The 24,782-nt window shown below is 42.2% G+C and overlaps 1 protein-coding gene across 6 annotated transcripts in view; it reads left to right on the top strand.

Moving 5' to 3' along the window:
• LOC139555993 (serine/threonine-protein kinase MRCK beta-like) overlaps positions 1-24,782 on the top strand; it is a 137,045-nt gene that overhangs the window by 19,198 nt on the left and 93,065 nt on the right. For all 6 annotated transcript variants that reach the window (XM_071369437.1, XM_071369436.1, XM_071369435.1 and 3 more), the window contains exon 2: positions 22,545-22,636. In XM_071369437.1, the coding sequence (XP_071225538.1) occupies positions 22,545-22,636 (92 nt within the window). The remainder of the gene's footprint in view (positions 1-22,544; positions 22,637-24,782) is intronic.

Raw genomic sequence — 24,782 nt, 5'->3', positions numbered from 1 at the left:
AGAACCGATGAGCACCAATGTGTAGTTTACAGGAGCATGTCAAATGAAAGCCGAGATTGTATATATATTTTTTTATTAAAGGTTACTCACCAAAGTAACAACTGTGTGGTCAAAAACTTTAACTTAGTTTTAGTCAAATCAAATTTTATTTGTCACATACTCATGGTTAGCAGATGTTAATGCGAGTGTAGCGAAATGCTTGTGCTTCTAGTTCCGACAGTGCAGTAATATCTAACAAGTAATCTAACAATTCCCCAACAACTACCTAATACACACAAATCTAAAGGGGTGAATGAGAATATGTACATGTAAGTATGTGGATGAGCAGTCTGGTTACCTATAACTACAAACATAGTTATGTTTTAGCATTTTTACATATTAACTTCATTACGGATATATTAAAAGCTACCCACAATGCACTATTGCTACCTAGCTAGTTCCAGCTGGCTAAAGTTAGCTATTAGCTGTGCTAGCATGTAATTACATTTCAAACCAAGTGTTGGCACTGGTGAGCATCCACGAAGAAGAAACCATCTAAATTAACTTCTACTTAGTACTCATCCCGGATCCGGGAGCACCCCCATCAGTAAAAAAAGCTGACTAGCATAGCCTAGCATAGCGCCACAAGTAAATACTAGCATCTAAATATCATTAAATCACAAGTCCAAGACACCAGATGAAAGATACAGATCTTGTGAATCCAGCCATCATTTCTGATTTTTAAAATGTTTTACAGGGAAGACACAATATGTAAATCTATTAGCTAACCACGATAGCAAAAGACACAACTTTTTTTTCTCCACCATTTTTTTCCTGCATAGGTAGCTATCACAATTGACCAAATAAAGATATAAATAGCCACTAACCAAGAAACAACTTCATCAAATGACAGTCTGATAACATATTTATTGTATAGCATATGTTTTGTTAGAAAAATGTGCATATTTCAGGTATAAATCACAGTTCTACATTGCAGCTGCAATCTGAAATAGCGTCGATGCAGGCAGAATAATTAGAGACCAACGTCATACCTAATTACTCATCATAAAACATTTCTGAAAAATACACAGCGTACAGCAAATGAAAGCCCAACATCTTGAGAATCCAGCCAATATGTCAGATTTTTTAAGTGTTTTACAGCGAAAACACAATATAGCATTATATTAGCGTACCACAATAGCCAGAAACACAACCGCATTTACCAGCAGCAAAGGTTAGCGATCGTAACAATCCAGCAAAAGATATATAATTGGACTCACCTTGATATACTTCATCAGATGACAGTCCTGTAACATCATATTACACAATGCATATAGGTTTTGTTCGAAAATGTGCATATTTAGCAGCACAAATCGTGGTTATACAATGTGATCAGTAGCAACAGTTCATGCATTCTGGCCGGCGCCATCTTGGAGAGGCACCTAATCTAATCAATAAATAATCGTAAACTTGACAAAAAAATACAGGTTGGACAGCAAATGAAAGATGCATTAGTTATTAATGCAACCGCTGAGTTAGATTTTTTTTAAATTAACGTTACTAGACATACAGTGTGCGTTACAGCCAGACTAGTGCCGCAATTAATGGCGGACAAATCCATTTACATTTTTCCACATAAATACGGAATAACATCATAAATAGCTCTTACTTTTGGACGAACTTCCATCAGAATCTTGGGCAAGTTGTCCTTTGTCCAAAATAATCGTTGCTCGGTTGTAAAACGTCGTCTTCAACTTTGGAACTAGCAGCTAACAATAGCTATGTGGCGCAGACATGCCCAAATCCTCAAAACGCAATACTAAGGAAATTCCGAAAATAGCAATATACTCGCATAAACTGATATAACTCGGTTTAAAATAACTTCGTTATGATGTTTCTAACACCTATATCGAATTAAATCACAGACGGATATAACTTAGGCCTATAACGAGAGCTTTTGAGCATGCCATCCTGAGGTCCTCCATTGCGTCTTGACGAACATCGAAAGGAGCGCACCCCCCATGCCATGTCCTTTTATAAGGTCTGAGATCTACGTAGAAACTCCATTCCAATTCTCATTGGTTACTGACATCCAGGGGAAGGCGGGTGCAGTTCATGTCGACCCATAGGATACATACAGAGCTTTAAACTGATCTGAGAACAGAGCCTCGTTTTCAGACCTTCGCAGTTCCTGTCATGAATTTCGCTGCAGAAAGAGTTCTGTTTCACCCACAGACATAATTCAAACGGTTTTAGAAACTAGAGATTGTTTTCTATCCAATAGTAATAATAATATGCATATTATACGAGCAAGAATTGAGTACGAGGCAGTTTAATTTGGGAACGATAAATGGTAACGTTGAAACAGCACCCCCTATATTGAGAAAAGGTTAATGCAAAAAACGGCAACTCTTCTCCTGTGCTTTTGGCAGTTGAACAAGTTTTTTTTTTTTTCTCGTTTTCTGTCATTTGTAGCTAGTGCAGTAATACCCACAGTACAGTAATACCCACAAGGATGGGCTTACGACTAATTTGTGGCCCAAAAATGAGATGCAAGTTTGGAAGTCGGAATGTTTTTTCCGGTTGACGCAAGGAGATTGGTGTATGGGAACTATGCACATGTCTACTGTATGCGGTGCGCATTTCACCTCAGAGTACTTCGATAGCTTAGTATTACCAGTGGAAGTGAGGATTTGGAATGAGACTCTGACTGAAACCAGGTGCTGTGCCAAGCCTGCTTCCTCTATTTCCTACCGACCTACCGGTACATCATGAATGTCAGCAGTGATGGCGATAAACCGGGTGAATTCAATGTGAATTTGCCTCACTATCGCTATTGGATTAGCTAGCTGACTCTCCCTCCTGAAAGGCTGTTCTTGAATCTTCTTTGACTTTGGTAGCTAACTCAGCCATCAGCTAATTCGCTATGTTGACCGTGGTGGTTGGCTGGCTAGGCTAGTTAACTGGCTATGGTAGCTAGCAGGCTAAAATAACAAAATTTAGCTGGTTGGCTTGCTGGCTAAGAGAACTGCATATACCAGTAATTGTTTTTGATTATTGGTTAATGGTGTTATGTATTTCTAAAATGTTGGTTTACTTTACCTTTCCTGCAGTCAAATGAATAGTGGCCTCATGGGTGGAATGTTATTAATATTTTTCATACTTTTATAATTAATAAACATTATTTCTATGTCAAATGATTTTTGGGGTGATTTCAGTCTTCTGTGATGGATATAAAGTGTAATATTGGGATGCAAACTCAATGTAATACATTTCAACTTTATATCTGACATGGTACAGGTGTTTTCTTGTTTTGGAGCCCATAACCATGTGTGTGAGGTGTATACTTTCATTTCAAAGTAGATTTAAGACTAACAAGAAACGCTCTGTGTGGCCCTGATTTAGCCCACTGCAGTAAAAGGCTGTTAATGTTGATGTAAGCTATGAGTTGATAGCAACTGGCTGACTCATACAGTGCTAGTAGGGCTAACGTTAGCAGGCTAGTTGGCTAGCAACCTTGCAAGCTGATTTGTAACAATACATTCATAAAGTATTTACTTGTAAGTTGGCTGAAAAATGTAATTGAAACCAGTAGTCATGAGTGCAAATGATTTGGTTTAATTTGATGTTGTACTTTTTGAAGTTATTTCTGTTCATGTTTACATTATAGGGAATAGGCTGGCTTGCCGGGTCCTCTCTGTATTACATCACACATTCTTCCGAATTCTGATAAGTTTCATGTAATAACTCAGTAAATAGAAAAGTGAGGTCACTTTGCAATCCATATGTTACGTGTGGTTATGTTTATGCTTCCTACCTTTTTTTAAGGTGTACATTTTTCAACCATTTTCAATCCTAAATATTAGGAATATGCAAAGGCTTTGATTTCTGTTCAAACAGATGGAAAAGGGGTCTTTGCAAACATCTAAGTCAGAAGTGATGGCACAAAGTGTAATGCAAACAGCAGAGGTTTCTTACTCGAGGCTAAGGGAAAGGAAAATGATAATTTTTGGAACGTGTAAAAGCCTTAATCTTAGTGCTTTCCACTGCCTGAGATGGAAACCAATCTGCATCTGGTTGTAAACCTGGGAGTGATATGAACATCTGCTCATGCATACTTTGTGAGTTTGTATCAGGCACGTTTTCATGGCGACACCACATCACCTCTTGTTCACAGACCCCCTCCCCTGGCCTCACAGTCTCAGCTATGGAACCCCTTCCCATGTCACTCATTCCCAAGAATTTCTCAGCATGCTCTACAGGACCTCAGATACCCTGCCAATCACTGCGGACATGTCGGGAATTCAGATGGAATCTCCATGCAATTCCCTTACTTACAAATAATCGGTTTCAAAATCGCTTGTCGGGTAGTATTCCATATGCATGCACAGAAGTGCTTAGTCTTGCCGTTTCAGTTGGTTTGTCTTGAGAGCCATGTGCCAGGAAGCAAGGGAAAGCCTATCATGATAGAGCAGCACAGTGTATCAAAATGTAGACCAAGTCGCCCTAGATAATGGCGCCTGCCAAGCAAACTGATAAATAAAAGATGAATAGAATGTTTTTGACTGTTTCACAAGGAAGAAGCAGCCACTGGAGCTGGGTTGCCATTTGCATGGTTTTAGTGTCTGGTGTATTCACTATGTTTAGGCTACAAGTCAGAACAGGGAACGGGATCTGAAAGGATTTAAAGCTCTGACTTTTAACTGCAAAGTGGCAAATAAAATGTAAAGTATGAATGCTACTTATAAGTAGTCAGGAACCCATCAGCCATTCTGTTGAATTAGTGTATTCTGCATTAGCAGTGGCATCCATTTAATGTTGGCACAGCTTGCAGAGCAGAGACATAATAGATAGTGAAACAAGTATGGGGGCTGAGGAAATGTACTGCTACATTTCATCTGAATGAATGAAGATTATTTTTTATTTTTTTACATCTCAGTGCCTGGAACTGAGCTCAGACTGTCCTTCTTGGTCTAATGCATTCCTCTCCCTCCTCCTACCCCTCGAGCCTCCGACAAACTGCCAATGTTAACAACGCTGACCTAACATGGCCCTCAGGAGTGGTCCAAATGCACAACAGGGTCAACAACATTGTCCCAGCCCCAAGCCAAACGATGGTGCCCTTGGTCTCCATGACTGACCCTATGTGGACAGATGAACAGTGTGTGCAGTGTTAACACAGTACCAGCGACCACTGCCTTTCCCCCCTGACGAGTTCAGGACAAAAGAGGCCTTATCGTCCACTCTCTCACACAGATATTCAGTTATTAATGCATTTTTATTCAAATCCCACCATGGTTGAACCAGGGGTGTAATTTGAATGGCAGTTGAAAACCGTGAGCACCATTCTCTGTCCTGTGGTCTCCTGCTCAATGTCTGTCTGTAATAACGTCTGCCCTGAGCCTCTGGGGAAACGGCTGTTTTGTGGAGACATATTTATATCTAGTGATTCAGGGAGAAGTGTTGTTGGATCACATCCACCCAGTCCCAGACTTGATGTGAGCTGAGAGCGGTTGCCACTGGTGGCTGTTTTGTACGTTGAGCAAAACACAGGAAGTCGTTTGCCATTTTGATGAAAGGTTATTCAGTTTAATTCTGATAAGTATTTACATAAAGAGCCATTCATTCAAACTGAGGCAAGTGTTAAGACTGTAAAATAGTGCCATGTACAAGGGTTGAAGATATCGTAAAGACTTAACTGAAGATTATCCACTAACTAGAGACTTTAGGTATAACAAAGTCCTAGAAATATCTCAATGATGGACGATTCTATTTCGGGTACAGCAGTCTGTCCTCAAAATGACAACTGACCCAGCTTATTGTGTGAAAGTATTCCGTCTGAGAACCCATGCTTTGGTAATGATGATGAATGGGGCTGGACAGTCTGGCTCATACTGCGGGGGAGCAGGGGAGAGACTTGAGATTATTGGGTTCACTTTGGGTAGTGCTGCACATCCGTCAGGGTCGGACTCTGAATAGGGCTGCCAGTCCCCAATCTATGCCCTGTGGACTCTATCCTCACGTCTGTGCTCCGTCACCGGTAGCCTATGTCATTACTCCGGCGTCATACAGGACTGGCTGACTTTTGTCAGTATTCCCTCTATCTAGGCCAGTGGTTCCCAAACTTTTTATAGTATCGTACCCCTTCAAACATTCAACCTCCAGCTGCGTACCCCCTCTAGCACCAGGGTCAGCGCACACTCAAATATTGTTTTTTTGCCATCATTGTAAGCCTGCCACACACACACTATACGATACGTTTATTAAACATAAGCATGAGTGTGAGTTTTGTCACAACCCGGCTCATGGGGAAGTGACAAAGAGCTCTTGTAGGACCAGGGCTCAAATAATAATAAAAATATAAAATGTTGCTCTTTATTTAGCCATCTTACATGAAAAAAACTTTTTGTTCATCGAAATTTGTGAATAACTCACCACAGGTTAATGAGAAGGGTGTGCTTGAAAGGATGCACATAACTCTGCAATGTTGGGTTGTATTGGAGAGAGTTTCAGTCTTAAATCATTTTCCACACACAGTCTGTGCCTGTATTTAGTTGTCATGCTAGTGAGGGCCGAGAATCCACTCTCACATAGGTACATGGTTGCAAAGGGCATCAGTGTCTTAACAGCACGATTTTCCAAGGCAGGATACTCTGAGCGCAGCCCAATCCAGAAATCTGCCAGTGGCTTCTGATTTTAAATTCAATTTTCACAGAAACGCTTGTTGCAATTTCGATGAGGCTCTTGTTCAGATATCGGTTAGTGGACTAGAGGCAGGGCATGAAAGGGATAACGAATCCAGTTGTTTGTGTCGTTCGTTTCGGGAAAGTACCTGCGTAATTGCGCACCCAGCTCACTCAGGTGCTTCGCTATATCACATTGGACATTGTTCGTAAGCTTGAGTTCATTTGCACACAAAAAATCATGCAATGATGGAAAGACCTGTGTGTTGTCCTTGTTATTGCAGACAGAGAAGAGCTCCAACCTTTTAATCATATTGCCTCAATTTTGTCCCGCTCATTGAATATAGTTGCGGAGAGTCCCTGTAATCCTAGATTCAGATCATTCAGGCAAGAAAAAACATCACCCAGATAGGCCAGTCGTTTGAGAAACTCATCATCCAAGCGGTCAGACAGGTGAAATTTATGGTCAGTAAAGAACTTTTAAGCTCATCTCTCAATTGAAAGAAATGTGTCAATAGTTTGCCCCTTGATAACCAGCGCATGTTGTAAAAGTGTTTACATGGTCGCTGCCCATATCATTTCGTAGTGCAGAAAATACAGGAGAGTTCAGGAGCCTTGCTTTTAACAAAGTTAACCATTTTCACTGTAGTGTCCGTCTTTCAAACTGTCAGGCATTCCTTTGGCAGCAAGAGCCTCTCGGTAGATGCTGCAGTGACACCCAAGTGGCATCGGGAGCAACTGCTTGCACGCACGTTACCACTCCACTATGTCTCCCTGTCATGGCTTTTGCGCCATCAGTACAGATACCAACACATCTTGACCACAAGTCCATTTGATGTCACAAAGCTGTCCAGTACTTTAAAAAAATATCCTCTTCTGTTGTCCTGGTTTCCAGTGGTTTGCACAAGAGGATGTCTTCCTTAACCTTTCTAGGGTAGGTGGGACGGTAGCGTCCCACCTGGCCAACATCCAGTGAAATTGCAGAGCGCGAAATTCATAAATACTAAATTCAAGTATTTAACATTCTTGAAAATATGTGCTGTACATCAAAATAAAGCTTAACCTTTCACGAGTATCTACCCCGGGTCCGGGATCACCCCCCACCCCCCCCACACTGAGTAGCATAGCCTAGCATAGCGTCACAATTAAATAGTAGCATCTAAATATCATTAAATCACAAGTCCAAGACACCTAATGAAAGATACAGATCTTGTGAATAAAGCCACCATTTCAGATTTTTGAAATGTTTTACAGGGAAGACAAAATATGTAAATCTATTAGCTAACCACGTTAGCAAAAGACACCACTTTTCTAACTCCATCAGTTTCTTACTCCATCAGGTGCTATCACCAATTCGGCTAAACTAAGATATTGATAGCCACTAACCAAGAAAAAAACTCATCAGATGACAGTCTGATAACATATTTATGGTATAGGATAGGTTTTGTTAGAAAAATGTGCATATTTCAGGTAGATATCATAGTTTACAATTGCACCCACCGTCACAAATGGACTAGAATAAATACATAGAGCAACGTGTTTACCTAATTACTAATCATCAAACATTTCGTAAAAATACACAGCATACACTAATCGAAAGACACAGATCCTGTGAATACAGACAATATTTCAGATTTTCTAAGTGTCTTACAGCGAAAACACAATAAATCGTTATATTAGCATACCACATATGCAAACGTTACCAGAGCATTGATTCTAGCCAAAGAGAGCGATAACGTAAACATCGCCAAAATATATTAATTTTTTCACTAACCTTCTCAGAATTCTTCAGATGACACTCCTGTAACATCACATTACAACATACATATACAGTTTGTTCGAAAATGTGCATATTTAGCCACCAAAATCATGGTTAGACAATGACAAAAGTTGCCCAGCTGGTCAGACAATGTCGTGCGCCATATTAGACAGTGATCTAGTCGTATACATAAATACTCATAAACGTGACTAAAAAATATAGGGTGGACAGCGATTGATAGACAATTTAATTCTTAATACAATCGCTGATTTACATTTTTTTAATTATCCTTACTTTTCAATACAGTTTGCGCCAAGCGAAGCTACGTCAAACAAAATGGCGTCATAAGCGATTAACATTTCTCGACAGAAACACGATTTATCATAATAAATTGTTCCTACTTTGAGCTGTTCTTCCATCAGAATCTTGGGCAAAGAATCCTTTCTTGGGTCTAATCGTCTTTTGGTCGAAAGCTGTCCTCTTGCCATGTAGAAATGCCCATTGCGTTCGGCATGAACTGGAACCGTGCCCAGAGATTCACAGTGTCTCAGAAATAAATGTCCCAAAATCGCACTAAACGGATATAAATTGCTATAAAACGGTTTAAATTAACTACCTTATGATGTTTTTAACTCCTATAACGAGTAGAAACATGACCGGAGAAATATAACTGGCTACACTAATGCTTGGAAAAAGAGCAGGTCGGTGTCCACCGCGCGCCCGACGCATCTGGAAAAGAGTTCCTACCTACACGTGTTTTTGTTTTATAGGGGCTGTGATTGCGCAATCGATACCATTCAAATCGTCATCACGTAAAGGCATCCAGGGGAAGACGTAAGCAGTGTCCGTATCCTGATAGCGTTCACAGTGGCCTTTAAACTGACTCCAGATCAGGGGCCAAAATGTGTGAAATCTGACTCCATGTCAGGGAAATTGCTGTAGAATGAGTTCTGTTCCACTCAGAGACAAAATTCCAACGCCTATAGAAACTAGATAGTGTTTTCTATCCAATAATAGTAATAATATGCATATTGTACGAGCAAGAATTTAGTAGGAAGCCGTTTAATCTGTAATGCAATTATGCTAATGAGAAAACAGCACCCCCTGTAGTCGCAAGAAGTTAACATCTTGTTAATCCAGCCGCCGTGTCAGCTTTCAAAAAGGCTTTACGGCGAAAGCAAACCATGCGATTATCTGAGGACAGCGCCCCGCATACAAACACATGAAAATCTTATTTCAACCAGGCAGGTGCGACACAAGTCAGAAATAGCGATATAAAAAATGCCTTACCGTTGATGATCATCTTCTGTTGGCACTCCAAAAGGTCCCAGTTACATCACAAATGGTCCTTTTGTTCGATAACGTCCTTCTTTATATCCATAAAAACTCAGTTTAGCTGGCGTGCTTCAGTCAATAATCCACCCATTTTCCCTCCATCAAAATGCATACAAAATGAATCCCAAGCGTTACTAATAAACTTTTCCAAACAAGTCAAACAACGTTTATAATCAAACCTTAACTATCCTAATATGCAAATAAACTATCAAATTTAAGACGGAGAATCGTTATTGTCTTTACCGGAGAAAAATACCAAAGAACGGGCTTTCTTCCACGCGCTTGGAAACACTACAGCCAAAATGGGAGCCACCTAGAAAAACTACAATTTCTGTGTAATTTTTCCAAAAAGCAGCCTGAAACTTGATCTCAAGACTGTTGACATCTAGTGGAAGCCCTAGGAACTGCAATCTGGGAGGACTTGGCCTTATAATTAAAGTAATTGCCATTGAAAAAAGTAGTACGTTGAAATATTTTTGGGGGGTTGGTTTGTCCTCGGGCTTTCGCCTGCCATGTCAGTTCTGTTATACTCACAGACATTATTTTAACAGTTTTAGAAACTTTAGAGTGTTCTATCCAAATCTACCAATTATATGCATATCCTAGCTTCTGGGCCTGAGTAACAGGCAGTTTACTTTGGACATGCTTTTCATCCGGATGTCAAAATACTGCCCCCTACCCCAGAGGTTAATTGACCCCGCATAAACATAACGGACATATACCAGGAGCTGTGCCAGGCCCGCCACGTCTGTTGACTCATCCAGCTGTAACGCATAGAATTCACTGGCTTGTATGCGAAGCAGTAATTGTTTCAAAACATCTTCTGCCGTGTCACTGATGCGTCGTGAAACAGTGTTGTTTAATGAAGGCATTGTCTGTATAGTTTTTGGGGCCTTTTTCCCCAGCATTGTCCCTGCCATATCCGTGGCAGCAGGAAGAATTAAGTCCTCCATAGTAGTCCATAGTCCTAGCCACTCGGTAGCTCACCATATAAGTTGCTTCTAGCCCCTTCTTATTAATGGTATCTGTTGCTTTTATGTCTTAATTCTCGCTCAAACTCCCGTGGCTTATTTTTCAAATTGGCATGTTTTATTTCTAAATGTCTGCTCAAGAGTGAAGGTTTCATTGAGTTGTGTTTGAGTACTTTTGCATGTATAACACACTGTGGCTGAGGAAAGGCACTACTCCCAATATAAGTGAACCCCAAATCAATATAGTTCTCATCATATTTGCTCCTCTTTCGTGGTCCAACATCCCTGTCTGTTGTTCGGTGCTTACCTGGGTAAGAGGCAGTAGCTCTTCGGCTGCATCAGATTCACAACTGTCAGTGTCCATGCTAGCTGGGCTAACAACAAATGTAGAATTACTGATGCTAGCATTGGATGTGCTGGTGGAAGCAGAACAACTTGTGTCGTTGACAGGTGCAGGTGTAGTACTGCTGGTAGTAGTTGTACTACCAGTAGAGCTTGTATGTGTCTCTATGGACGCGGGCCTTACTTTTTTTAACCATTTATGAATTTTCGTGCAAACGGAATGAGCAGCAGCTACGTTTGGCTACATACGGACCGTTAGTGGAATTCCCGCGAGAGAGTAACGGTTAATGTGATTAGATGTTAATTATTTGACTAGGCTAACTGTTTTTGACATTGTGTTGTTATTTCGCTGTACACTTTATGGTTTAATTGTATTTTTGGCAGTGAAACGAGGCTACTCATGCGAGGACAAAAAACTCACCCAAATGTATAGCTTCGTGGAAAATATAAATGGACTGTTTGAAAATGTGAAGAAAAACAAAATATATAAAAAAAAATATATATTTTACTTTTTTATTTGGCATTGCCCCAGTTTGGGAATACCTGGTCTAGACTATATTATTGTGAGACATGTGCGATTTATTACCTGTTTGTTATGTTAAGCCATTCCGCCTTGTGTAATTGTTAGTTTTTATAGTTTACTCTGTTTGGTACTTGAGTCGTCTCTCTCCTTCCACACACACCAAGCCCTGCACCGTCACTGAAGGATACCACAAGTCACAACTAGAGGTCGACCGATTAATCGGAATGGCCGATTTTCAAGTTTTCATAACAATGGGAAATATGATTTTTTGGACACCGAGTTGGGCGTTTTTAAATTTTTCCTTATATATCTTTATTTAACTTGGCAAGTCAGTTGCGAACACATTCTTACTTTCAATGACGGCCTAGGAACGGTGGGTTAACTGCCTTGTTCAGGGGTAGAATGACAGATTTTTAACTTGTAAGCTTTCAATTCAATCTTGCAACCTTACAGTTAACTAGTCCAACGCTCTAACCACCTGATTACATTGCACTCCACGAGGAGACTGCCTGTTACGCGAATGCAGTAAGAAGCCAAGGTAAGTTGCTAGCTAGCATTAAACTTATCTTATAAAAAACAATTAATCAATCATAATCACTAGTTAACTACACATGGTTGATGATATTACTAGTTTATCTAGCGTGTCCTGCGTTGCATATAATCGATGCGGTGAGTATTCGCGAAAAAGGACTGTCGTTGCTCCAATGTGTACCTAACCATAAACATCAATGCCTTTCTTAAAATCAATACACAAGTATATATTTTAAACCTGCATATTTAGTTAATATTGCCTGCTAACATGACTCGTTGCGAACTGTGAAGACAACTTCGCCAAACGGGGGATGATTTAACAAAAGCGCATTTGCGAAAAAAGTACAATCGCTGCACGACTGTACCTAACCATAAACATCAATGCCTTTCTTAAAATCAATACACAGAAGTACAGTGGGGAGAACAAGTATTTGATACACTGCCGATTTTGCAGGTTTTCCTACTTACAAAGCATGTAGAGGTCTGTCATTTTTATCATAGGTACACTTCAACTGTGAGAGACGGAATCTAAAACAGAAATCCAGAAAATAACATTGTATGATTTTTAAGTAATTAATTTGCATTTTATTGCATGACATAAGTATTTGATCACCTACCAACCAGTAAGAATTCCGGCTCTCACAGACCTGTTAGTTTTTCTTTAAGAAGCCCTCCTGTTCTCCACTCATTACCTGTATTAACTGCACCTGTTTGAACTCGTTACCTGTATAAAAGACACCTGTCCACACACTCAATCAAACAGACTCCAACCTCTCCACAATGGCCAAGACCAGAGAGCTGTGTAAGGACATCAGGGATAAATTGTAGACCTGTACAAGGCTGGGATGGGCTACAGGACAATAGCCAAGCAGCTTGGTGAGAAGGCAACAACTGTTGGCACAATTATTAGAAAATGGAAGAAGTTCAAGATGACGGTCAATCACCCTCGGTCTGGGGCTCCATGCAAGATCTCACCTCGTGGGGCATCAATGATCATGAGGAATGTGAGGGATCAGCCCAGAACTACACAGCAGGACCTGGTCAATGACCTGAAGAGAGCTGGGACCACAGTCTCAAAGAAAACCATTAGTAACACACTACGCCGTCATGGATTAAAATCCTGCAGCGCACGCAAGGTCCCCCTGCTCAAGCCAGCGCATGTCCAGGCCCGTCTGAAGTTTGCCAATGACCATCTGGATGATCCAGAGGAGGAATGGGAGAAGGTCATGTGGTCTGATGAGACAAAAATAGAGCTTTTTGCTCTAAACTCCACTCGCCGTGTTTGGAGGAATAGAAGGATGAGTACAACACCAAGAACACCATCCCAACCGTGAAGCATGGAGGTGGAAACATCATTCTTTGGGGATGCTTTTCTGCAAAGGGGACAGGACGACTGCACCGTATTGAGGGGAGGATGGATGGGGCCATGTATCGCGAGATATTGACCAACAACCTCCTTCCCTCAGTAAGAGCATTGAAGATGGGTCGTGGCTGGGTCTTCCAGCATGACAACGACCCGAAACACACAGCCAGGGCAACTAAGGAGTGGCTCCGTAAGAAGCATCTCAAGGTCCTGGAGTGGCCTAGCCAGTCTCCAGACCTGAACCCAATAGAAAATCTTTGGAGGGAGCCGAAAGTCCGTATTGCCCAGCGACAGCCCCGAAACCTGAAGGATCTGGAGAAGGTCTGTATGGAGGAGTGGGCCAAAATCCCTGCTGCAGTGTGTGCAAACCTGGTCAAGAACTACAGGAAACGTATGATCTCTGTAATTGCAAACTAAGGTTTCTGTACCAAATATTCAGTTCTGCTTTTCTGATGTATCAAATACTTATGTCATGCAATAAAATGCAAATTAATTAATTAAAAATCATACAATGTGATTTTCTGGATTTTTGTTTTAGATTCCTTCTCTCACAGTTGAAGTGTACCTATGATAAAAATTACAGACCTCTACATGCTTTGTAAGTAGGAAAACCTGCAAAATTGTCAGTGTATCAAATACTTGTTCTCCCCACTGTATATATTTTTAAACCTGCATATTTAGCTAAAAGAAATCCAGGTTAGCAGGCAATATTAACCAGGTGAAATTGTGTCACTTCTCTTGCGTTCATTGCACGCAGAGTCAGTGTATATGCAACAGTTTGGGCTGCCATATTTGCCAGAATTTTACGTAATTATGACATAACATTGAAGGCTGTGCAATGTAACAGGAATATTTCGATTTAGGGATGCCACCCGTTAGATAAAATACGTAACGGTTCCGTATTTCACTGAAAGAATAAACGACTTGTTTTCGAGATGATAGTTTCCGGCTCGTATACCTAAGGCTCGTATTTCTGTGTGTTATTATGTTATAATTAAGTCTATGATTTGATAGAGCAGTCTGACTGAGCGGTGGTAGGCACCAGCAGGCTCGTAAGCATTCATTCAAACAGCACTTTAGTGCGTTTTGCCAGCAGCTCTTCGCCATGATTCAAGCATTGAGCTGTTTATGACTTCAAGCCTATCAACTCCCTAGATTAGGCTGGTGTAACCGATGAGAAATGGCTAGCTAGTTAGCGAGGTGCGCGCTAATAGCGTTTCAAACGTCACTCGCTCTGAGACTTGGAGTAGTTGTTCCCCTTGCTCTGCATGTGTAACGCTGCTTCGAGGGTGGCTGTTGCCGATGTGTTCCTGGTTCGAGCCCAGGTAGGGACGAGGAGAGGGACGGAAGCTATACTGTTACACTGGCAATACTAAAGAGCCTATAAGAACATCCAATAGTCAAATGTATATGAAATACAAATGGTATAGAGATAAATAGTCCTATAATTCCTATAACAACTACAACCTAAAACTTCTTACCTGGGAATATTGAAGACTCATGTTGAAAGGAACCATCAGCTTTCATATGTTCTGAGCAAGGAACTTAAACGTTAGCTTTTTTTACATTGCACATATTGCACTTTTACTTCTCCAACACTTTGTTTTTGCATTATTTAAACAAAATTGAACATGTTTCATTATTTATTTGAGGCTACATTTATTTTTATTGATGTATTATATTAAGTTAAAAATAAGTGTTCATTCAGTATTGTTGTAATTGGCTTTTTTTGGTCCTCCAATAATCGGTATCGGCGTTGAAAAAGCATAATCGGTCAACCTCTAGTCACAACCGCTTTTTGCTGTTCACTCACATAGTGTTGCCAATTTAGCAACTTTGGTAAAAGAGGCTAGCGACAAATTAATCTACATTTCAGGCTGCCTTTGGGGAGTTTTGTCAGAGTTTGGATGGTTTTGATAGCTTTTAGAGACTTTTCCGACTCTTCTGCCGCAAACGAGAGTGGGAGAAGCTGTCTGCTACAGAAGTCATAGCAACGGTGCACACACAGGCTGAAAAGCACAAGGAGAGAGGGTGAAAAGTCTTTGTTTGGGGGACCGCAGCTGTGTCCTCACAACAACTGCAGAACGTTATCTAGCGACAAATCAAGGAGCCGAAAGCGATTCCCACTGAAATATTGTTGGCGAGCTTTCTATAATTACACTATTAGTTTGTGCATCTTGGCTGCAAACAGTTTGTTTTCTTAGCAAGTTGTGGCTAAAATAAATCTTATTAGCTGCTAATGCTACTTGCTAGTTAGCTGGCTAGCTAGGTAAATGTACTTAGTCACTGCAAACATGGCTCGCTAATACAGCATGAAACCAGTGCTGATGTATGCCTAGATCAGCATGTTTGCGCAATGGTCAATTCTAAATCTGAGAAATAGGTGAGGCATTAGTATTTTTGCTACATCAAGTAAGATAAAATGTTCATGTAACATCTAATTAGGGTCCACTTGGAAACACTGACCAACACTTTTGTTCCTACCCTGTCACAATAACCCCTCCCTGGCTTTTTTCATTCGTTGTCATGCCTAGCAACACTGTATTCAAAGTGCCCACTGTATTCAACATTTTGGTTGAAGTGTGATTGAACAGTATAAAACAATCAGAATGGAGAAAGACCCATTTTAAAAAAACAATTAGAATGTGTGTGTTGCCACCCCTAGGGTCACGCACTACTCATAAAGCATATTTAGAACTATTAATATTCAAAAACCTAAAATACCGTCAAGTGGAAAATATTGTGCTATGATATTTTTTGCCATATCGCCCAGCCCTACTTGAAATTCAAGCTTCCTTTTTTAACATATTGCACTGCATGTCCACAAATCGTCATTGCGTTGACATGAATGGCATTCATTTATAGGGCTAACGGTCATCTATTTAATTAAAAGACAATGGTTCTTCTTTCTATTAGTGTGAGCAGCTGATGCCTCTTACTGCCCCCTGCCCCTTCTCCAAGTGGCACTCCGTGCTGTGCCAAGCGGATACCCTCTGGATCTGTAAGGGAGCTTAAAGCAGCTGTCAAAACTGCAGGCGTCCTACTGCATCCCATTTGGCAGATGTGAGCCAGAAGAACGAGGATCACCAACTGAATTCTGAGCATAATGTGGCCAAAGGAACTGCCAACTACTCAAATAGTTCAGACAGACACTGGCTGATAGAAGTGGCGAAGTAGATATATGTGCTGAAGACCTCTGCCAAAGCCGCGCTCGGTCTGTAAGCCTAATTAGAGTTTGAGCTATGAATGAAAAAGTCACGAGCAGCGCTTTACAATTCCATTCACGCCGTTGTGATGTTTGCGAGGAGAAAAAACTGCAAGTACTTTTATTGATAAACACCACTCATTTCAGTCGCAGAAATTAGGTGCTACATTTGCAGTGGAACACGAGTCATATAAAAAGTACATATGATCAAATGTCCAGATAAAGCTTCTGCACCTTTCCCCCCCCCCACTTTCGGGCACGTAATCATTCAGAGGGATTTTATTGTAATTGAGAAGACTGGGCGTTTGTGAAATCATAGAAATGCCACGTTATTTAGGCTGAGAGGATTATCAGATTACACATATGAAACACCCCCTGCGACACAGAATATGAAAGACGGGTCTTTGTCTCTAAGGGGCTTTGTTGGAGTAACAAGGTTGGCTCTTCAGTCGACATGGGATGCCCGGTGCTTGTACAAAGACACTAGTGTGTGTCAATCATTTTGGTTGTCTTTCCTTATTCTACCAAGGCCACTATGTAGGCCTATCACTGTCGTTCTCTTGGTATGCATATATGCAGGGCATCCAATGGGATTTAGAATCGGCTCTCATTTCGGGAATGCTGGTTTACGTAATCTTTCAGACCATCAATGCCATATCCTCCCAGAGCACTGAGCCTACACAAGCTAGTGAACCCAGAGTCATATGGTCAGACTGCATGGCTGGGCTAGTCCTCAATGGTCCTCCCCCACCCATTGTTATGCCATTTTTTTTTTTTATTGAACGTGTTTCCCCTATCATTGTATGATAGTCTCCCTTAATGAATTCTGCATCACTTGGTTTTCTTGAATGTTGTTTAAGTGTTTTTTGTGAGTAATTCTTGCCTTTCGGTAATAGAACAAGACCCATAGACTTTGTCAAGGTGTTTGTTGCGTGACCAGCTTTAGATTGTGGGTGATGGGTGGATGGTCGCTTGGCCCAGAGCTACTTTGCTCTGTCAAGGGGACAATGCCTACACACATTTGTATGGGTTAAGGAAATCCTCAACACCTCACCCAATGTGTCTTGCGTGCTGTGAGGCTTCAGTTGAACAGTACATTTTGTAAAAAAAAAAACACAATTTTCCCCCTTCGTTTTAGACATCTGATCTGGAGCAATTAGGGTTAAGTGCCTTGCTCGAGGGCACATCGACAGAGGGATTCGAACCAGCAACATTTTGGTTACTGGCCTAACTTCTTAACCACTAGGCTACCTGCCGGATCAATCACATCAGGGATTATGTATATTTTTTTGACGAACATGGATCATTTTGCGGTAGCCATTACAACACATGGGCGTATCGCGACCCTTTCGTGAGCCCCATCGCAGAGTCATAAACCCGTCAGTCTGTGTGTAGGCGCTTGAAGGATCTGCCCAGTGAGAGCAGCTGATGCCCAACCCACACCGTTGCCCCCCCCCCCCCTCCACCCATGGAGGGGGAACACACGTCTCGCTCTTGTGTGTTTTAGAGTTTATCACCTTGGGAGTGATAAACACCCTCTTCACAGGCTCAGGGAGACAGTCTGCATGTCCTCATATGGCGAGGAGTGCTGCTGCTCGGCAACTCGCAGGCCATGCTAGCCCCCCCCCCCCCCGCAGAGCCTTGTAAAACAGGGAGGAGGGGTAGAGGGATGGAGTATAGCGCTCAGACTATGGCTCTGCTGTGAGGTCTATTGACCAGCCATACTACTGCCTTACGACCAACATGCTGTTTGGTTCCTCTCTATTGACCAGCCATACTACTGCCTTACGACCAACATGCTGTTTGGTTCCTCTCTATTGACCAGCCATACTACTGCCTTACGACCAACATGCTGTTTGGTTCCTCTCTATTGACCAGCCATACTACTGCCTTACGACCAACATGCTGTTTGGTTCCTCTCTATTGACCAGCCATACTACTGCCTTACGACCAACATGCTGTTTGGTTCCTCTCTATTGACCAGCCATACTACTGCCTTACGACCAACATGCTGTTTGGTTCCTCTCTATTGACCAGCCATACTACTGCCTTACGACCAACATGCTGTTTGGTTCCTCTCTATTGACCAGCCATACTACTGCCTTACGACCAACATGCTGTTTGGTTCCTCTCTATTGACCAGCCATACTACTGCCTTACGACCAACATGCTGTTTGGTTCCTCTCTATTGACCAGCCATACTACTGCCTTACGACCAACATGCTGTTTGGTTCCTCTCTATTGACCAGCCATACTACTGCCTTACGACCAACATGCTGTTTGGTTCCTCTCTATTGACCAGCCATACTACTGCCTTACGACCAACATGCTGTTTGGTTCCTCTCTATTGACCAGCCATACTACTGCCTTACGACCAACATGCTGTTTGGTTCCTCTCTATTGACCAGCCATACTACTGCCTTACGACCAACATGCTGTTTGGTTCCTCTCTATTGACCAGCCATACTACTGCCTTACGACCAACATGCTGTTTGGTTCCTCTCTATTGACCAGCCATACTACTGCCTTACGACCAACATGCTGTTTGGTTCCTCTCTATTGACCAGCCATACTACTGCCTTACGACCAACATGCTGTTTGGTTCCTCTCTATTGACCAGCCATACTACTGCCTTACGACCAACATGCTGTTTGGTTCCTCTCTATTGACCAGCCATACTACTGCCTTACGACCAACATGCTGTTTGGTTCCTCTCTATTGACCAGCCATACTACTGCCTTACGACCAACATGCTGTTTGGTTCCTCTCTATTGACCAGCCATACTACTGCCTTACGACCAACATGCTGTTTGGTTCCTCTCTATTGACCAGCCATACTACTGCCTTACGACCAACATGCTGTTTGGTTCCTCTCTATTGACCAGCCATACTACTGCCTTACGACCAACATGCTGTTTGGTTCCTCTCTATTGACCAGCCATACTACTGCCTTACGACCAACATGCTGTTTGGTTCCTCTCTATTGACCAGCCATACTACTGCCTTACGACCAACATGCTGTTTGGTTCCTCTCTATTGACCAGCCATACTACTGCCTTACGACCAACATGCTGTTTGGTTCCTCTCTATTGACCAGCCATACTACTGCCTTACGACCAACATGCTGTTTGGTTCCTCTCTATTGACCAGCCATACTACTGCCTTACGACCAACATGCTGTTTGGTTCCTCTCTATTGACCAGCCATACTACTGCCTTACGACCAACATGCTGTTTGGTTCCTCTCTATTGACCAGCCATACTACTGCCTTACGACCAACATGCTGTTTGGTTCCTCTCTATTGACCAGCCATACTACTGCCTTACGACCAACATGCTGTTTGGTTCCTCTCTATTGACCAGCCATACTACTGCCTTACGACCAACATGCTGTTTGGTTCCTCTCTATTGACCAGCCATACTACTGCCTTACGACCAACATGCTGTTTGGTTCCTCTCTATTGACCAGCCATACTACTGCCTTACGACCAACATGCTGTTTGGTTCCTCTCTATTGACCAGCCATACTACTGCCTTACGACCAACATGCTGTTTGGTTCCTCTCTATTGACCAGCCATACTACTGCCTTACGACCAACATGCTGTTTGGTTCCTCTCTATTGACCAGCCATACTACTGCCTTACGACCAACATGCTGTTTGGTTCCTCTCTATTGACCAGCCATACTACTGCCTTACGACCAACATGCTGTTTGGTTCCTCTCTATTGACCAGCCATACTACTGCCTTACGACCAACATGCTGTTTGGTTCCTCTCTATTGACCAGCCATACTACTGCCTTACGACCAACATGCTGTTTGGTTCCTCTCTATTGACCAGCCATACTACTGCCTTACGACCAACATGCTGTTTGGTTCCTCTCTATTGACCAGCCATACTACTGCCTTACGACCAACATGCTGTTTGGTTCCTCTCTATTGACCAGCCATACTACTGCCTTACGACCAACATGCTGTTTGGTTCCTCTCTATTGACCAGCCATACTACTGCCTTACGACCAACATGCTGTTTGGTTCCTCTCTATTGACCAGCCATACTACTGCCTTACGACCAACATGCTGTTTGGTTCCTCTCTATTGACCAGCCATACTACTGCCTTACGACCAACATGCTGTTTGGTTCCTCTCTATTGACCAGCCATACTACTGCCTTACGACCAACATGCTGTTTGGTTCCTCTCTATTGACCAGCCATACTACTGCCTTACGACCAACATGCTGTTTGGTTCCTCTCTATTGACCAGCCATACTACTGCCTTACGACCAACATGCTGTTTGGTTCCTCTCTATTGACCAGCCATACTACTGCCTTACGACCAACATGCTGTTTGGTTCCTCTCTATTGACCAGCCATACTACTGCCTTACGACCAACATGCTGTTTGGTTCCTCTCTATTGACCAGCCATACTACTGCCTTACGACCAACATGCTGTTTGGTTCCTCTCTATTGACCAGCCATACTACTGCCTTACGACCAACATGCTGTTTGGTTCCTCTCTATTGACCAGCCATACTACTGCCTTACGACCAACATGCTGTTTGGTTCCTCTCTATTGACCAGCCATACTACTGCCTTACGACCAACATGCTGTTTGGTTCCTCTCTATTGACCAGCCATACTACTGCCTTACGACCAACATGCTGTTTGGTTCCTCTCTATTGACCAGCCATACTACTGCCTTACGACCAACATGCTGTTTGGTTCCTCTCTATTGACCAGCCATACTACTGCCTTACGACCAACATGCTGTTTGGTTCCTCTCTATTGACCAGCCATACTACTGCCTTACGACCAACATGCTGTTTGGTTCCTCTCTATTGACCAGCCATACTACTGCCTTACGACCAACATGCTGTTTGGTTCCTCTCTATTGACCAGCCATACTACTGCCTTACGACCAACATGCTGTTTGGTTCCTCTCTCTTGACCAGCCATACTACTGCCTTACGACCAACATGCTGTTTGGTTCCTCTCTATTGACCAGCCATACTACTGCCTTACGACCAACATGCTGTTTGGTTCCTCTCTATTGACCAGCCATACTACTGCCTTACGACCAACATGCTGTTTGGTTCCTCTCTATTGACCAGCCATACTACTGCCTTACGACCAACATGCTGTTTGGTTCCTCTCTCTTGACCAGCCATACTACTGCCTTACGACCAACATGCTGTTTGGTTCCTCTCTCTTGACCAGCCATACTACTGCCTTACGACCAACATGCTGTTTGGTTCCTCTCTCTTGACCAGCCATACTACTGCCTTACGACCAACATGCTGTTTGGTTCCTCTCTCTTGACCAGTGCACGATGGAGACAGGTTTATTTTGTAAATAAACATACACAAATATACTTGGCTGCCCTTGCCCAAATAGTTTATGATGAAGTTCAGACATATAAACACAATGAAGTGGCAGCACTTAAAAGCCTAAGTTAAATTTTTCCCGGCCGTTACTAACATTGCTGCAGACCCTCCTTGATCACACTGTACGAAACACATCAGTATAACATACACATGTATTCCTGGAAGTTGACACCTTCATTTCATTGGATAGTGTTGACTAATGGCAGTAAGAAACATCATGGTCTTTTGATATGATTGTGTAACAATACGCGTGGATAAGCCACACAGGTTCATCCTATATTTTGAGAACCCTTTTGAGGGACACAGATCTACTGCTCGTGCTTCATACACACGGTAGCAAGTCTCGTAACGTAACCTTTAGGCTAAAACCTAACATATGAAAAACTAGGGACATTATATCATGGTGTAATGTGAGACATTGTTTGGACGTAGGCCTAAAGTTTCTTGATTCCTGTTTTGTTTCTTGCAGTGAAGCCGTTCACCACCACCGTGAAGGAGATGCGTCTGCACAGGGACGACTTCGAGATGCTCAAGGTGATCGGCAGGGGAGCATTTGGCGAGGTAAGACTGCCTGAACCCTCCGTTCACTCTTCAATTCAGTATAGAGCTTTCTTGGCATTAAATACATGGGTTAATCTCCCACTATACTGAGTGGAAAACCTGAGAGCCTGAGAAGAGGTATTTCCCGAAGTTTGTGAAATGTTTTCAGACGTCAAGAGTGGTTATGTGTTGAGAGAAGTCCCAGGGCCATTTTGTAGATATTACATTAGGCCTGGGAGTTGCCAGAGACCTCACGATACGATATCATGATAATTCATTCTCACAATTCTATATGTATTGTGGTTCGATGTCCCAAACGTATGTCTCCTGCACAGGAACAAGATCGAACCATGAGTAAACAAATTTTGTTCAGTCGTGGAAATGAAAGTGCTGATAACAACGTTAGCACAAAAATAATATTGCCAAAAATAATATCCTGAGATGTAACAGTATTCAGTAGTCCTGACTCTTTTGTTGCACTGGCATTGTAAATAATGTGCCTCCCGAGTGGCGCAGCGGTATAAGGCACTGCATCTCAGTGCAAGGTGTCACTACAGTCCCTGGTTTGAATCCAGGCTGTATCACATCCGGCCGTGATTGGGAGTTCCATAGGGCGGCGTACAATTGGCCCATCGTCGTCCAGGTTTGGCAGGGGTAAATGTAAAAAATAGTTTCATCTTAACTGACTTGCCTGGTTAAATAAATACAAATAAAATGCGTACAGTAGAAGTATCTTTACGGCTCTGCATCAAAGTTTAATTCAACTATAATTCACCTGTTCGAAGTCGGCATGTTGAAGAGAGATGTGACGCTCAGCTACCCTCAAACCGTCTTCTCTCCTTCCCGAAAATAGTAATTTATCTCTCTGCTTCATCCTCCCTGTCTTCTAATGCTTTCTCCTCCAAGTTCCTGAAGGGTGTTGGTCTGGCAAAGATGTGCCATTTTGGGCCTGGACAAATCAGGGCGTTTTATTTTTTTTTCGTGTGGTATGTGCATGTTACCATATTGCTAACAAGTTCTGTCCTGACGACAATGTCAGTGGCTCTGACTGTCTCCTCTTTGACTCCTTAATAAAGGTGCAATCTGCTTTGTCCCCTGACTGTGCTTCACAAACGTGCACAAATGCGCACACACACTTTGGTCTGTTCAATGTACAGCTCTGCCTGCAGTCCTTATGGGTCAATATTGAAATTTACCCATATTTTTTTTTCTTCCAGAAATTACGGTGTCCTTTAAAAGACTGAAATCTTTCTTCAAGTAATTTCTGTTGTAAAGATGGCCTTGACATTCTGTTCCTTTTTAAAGTTAATTAAATCGTATCTTTATGCGGATCCAACTGCCAGCCCCTCTGTATGGGACTATTCCTAGAAAAGAAAACATATGTTTTTGTGTCCGTCGTTTTAACGCAATGTTTCCCGTTTTAATTCCAGATGTCAACACAAGGTGAACAGAGAGACGATCAAATGTCTGATGATCGTAAGGTTAAAAAACATATGCGTTGTTTCAATCTGGATTAGGGAAATGGCTGTCCTAGTCAGATATACTGTCAAATAATGACTGGAAGAGCAAAGACCAGGTCTGTAGTGATCTGAAACGTTCAGAACATTGCACATATGTAATGACATGATGCCCAATTCTACATGACAGGGAATCGTATCTGTTCAACAGAATGAATGTATTTTTGAAACTTTGTAACGTTGCATCCTTCTGAGCATTCCCCATTTATCGTTTTGACGATAGGTGTCATCAGTCATTTTTATTTAACCTTTATTTAACCAGGTAGGCATTACATTTAACTGCTTGGCATTACATCGTTGTGATTTAACACCACATTGTGTGAAGTTGGTTCACCTCCACAAACGTTCTCGGGGAACATTCCCGTAACGTTTCCCCATCAGTGAAGTGATTGTGGTCTAATGAGGTGAGGGCCTCTCCACGTAAATGAAGCAGAACTGATCAATGAGGCACAAAGTTAATAAATGGTCAGACCATTAGCTGCTCTGTCCCTCAGATGGAGACTGAGAGACCGAGAGTCTGAGCCAGCAGTGTCTGTGTGTATCCCTGTCTGTGTGTATCCCTGTCTGTGTGTATCCCTGTCTGTGTGTATCCCTGTCTGTGTGTATCCCTAGACCTCCTTGGTTTTGGACTACTACTTGGTGTTGCTCAC

This window comes from Salvelinus alpinus, chromosome 27, assembly GCF_045679555.1.
Source record: "Salvelinus alpinus chromosome 27, SLU_Salpinus.1, whole genome shotgun sequence".
NCBI lineage: Eukaryota > Metazoa > Chordata > Actinopteri > Salmoniformes > Salmonidae > Salvelinus > Salvelinus alpinus.
This window is presented reverse-complemented; position numbering and strand designations above follow the sequence as displayed.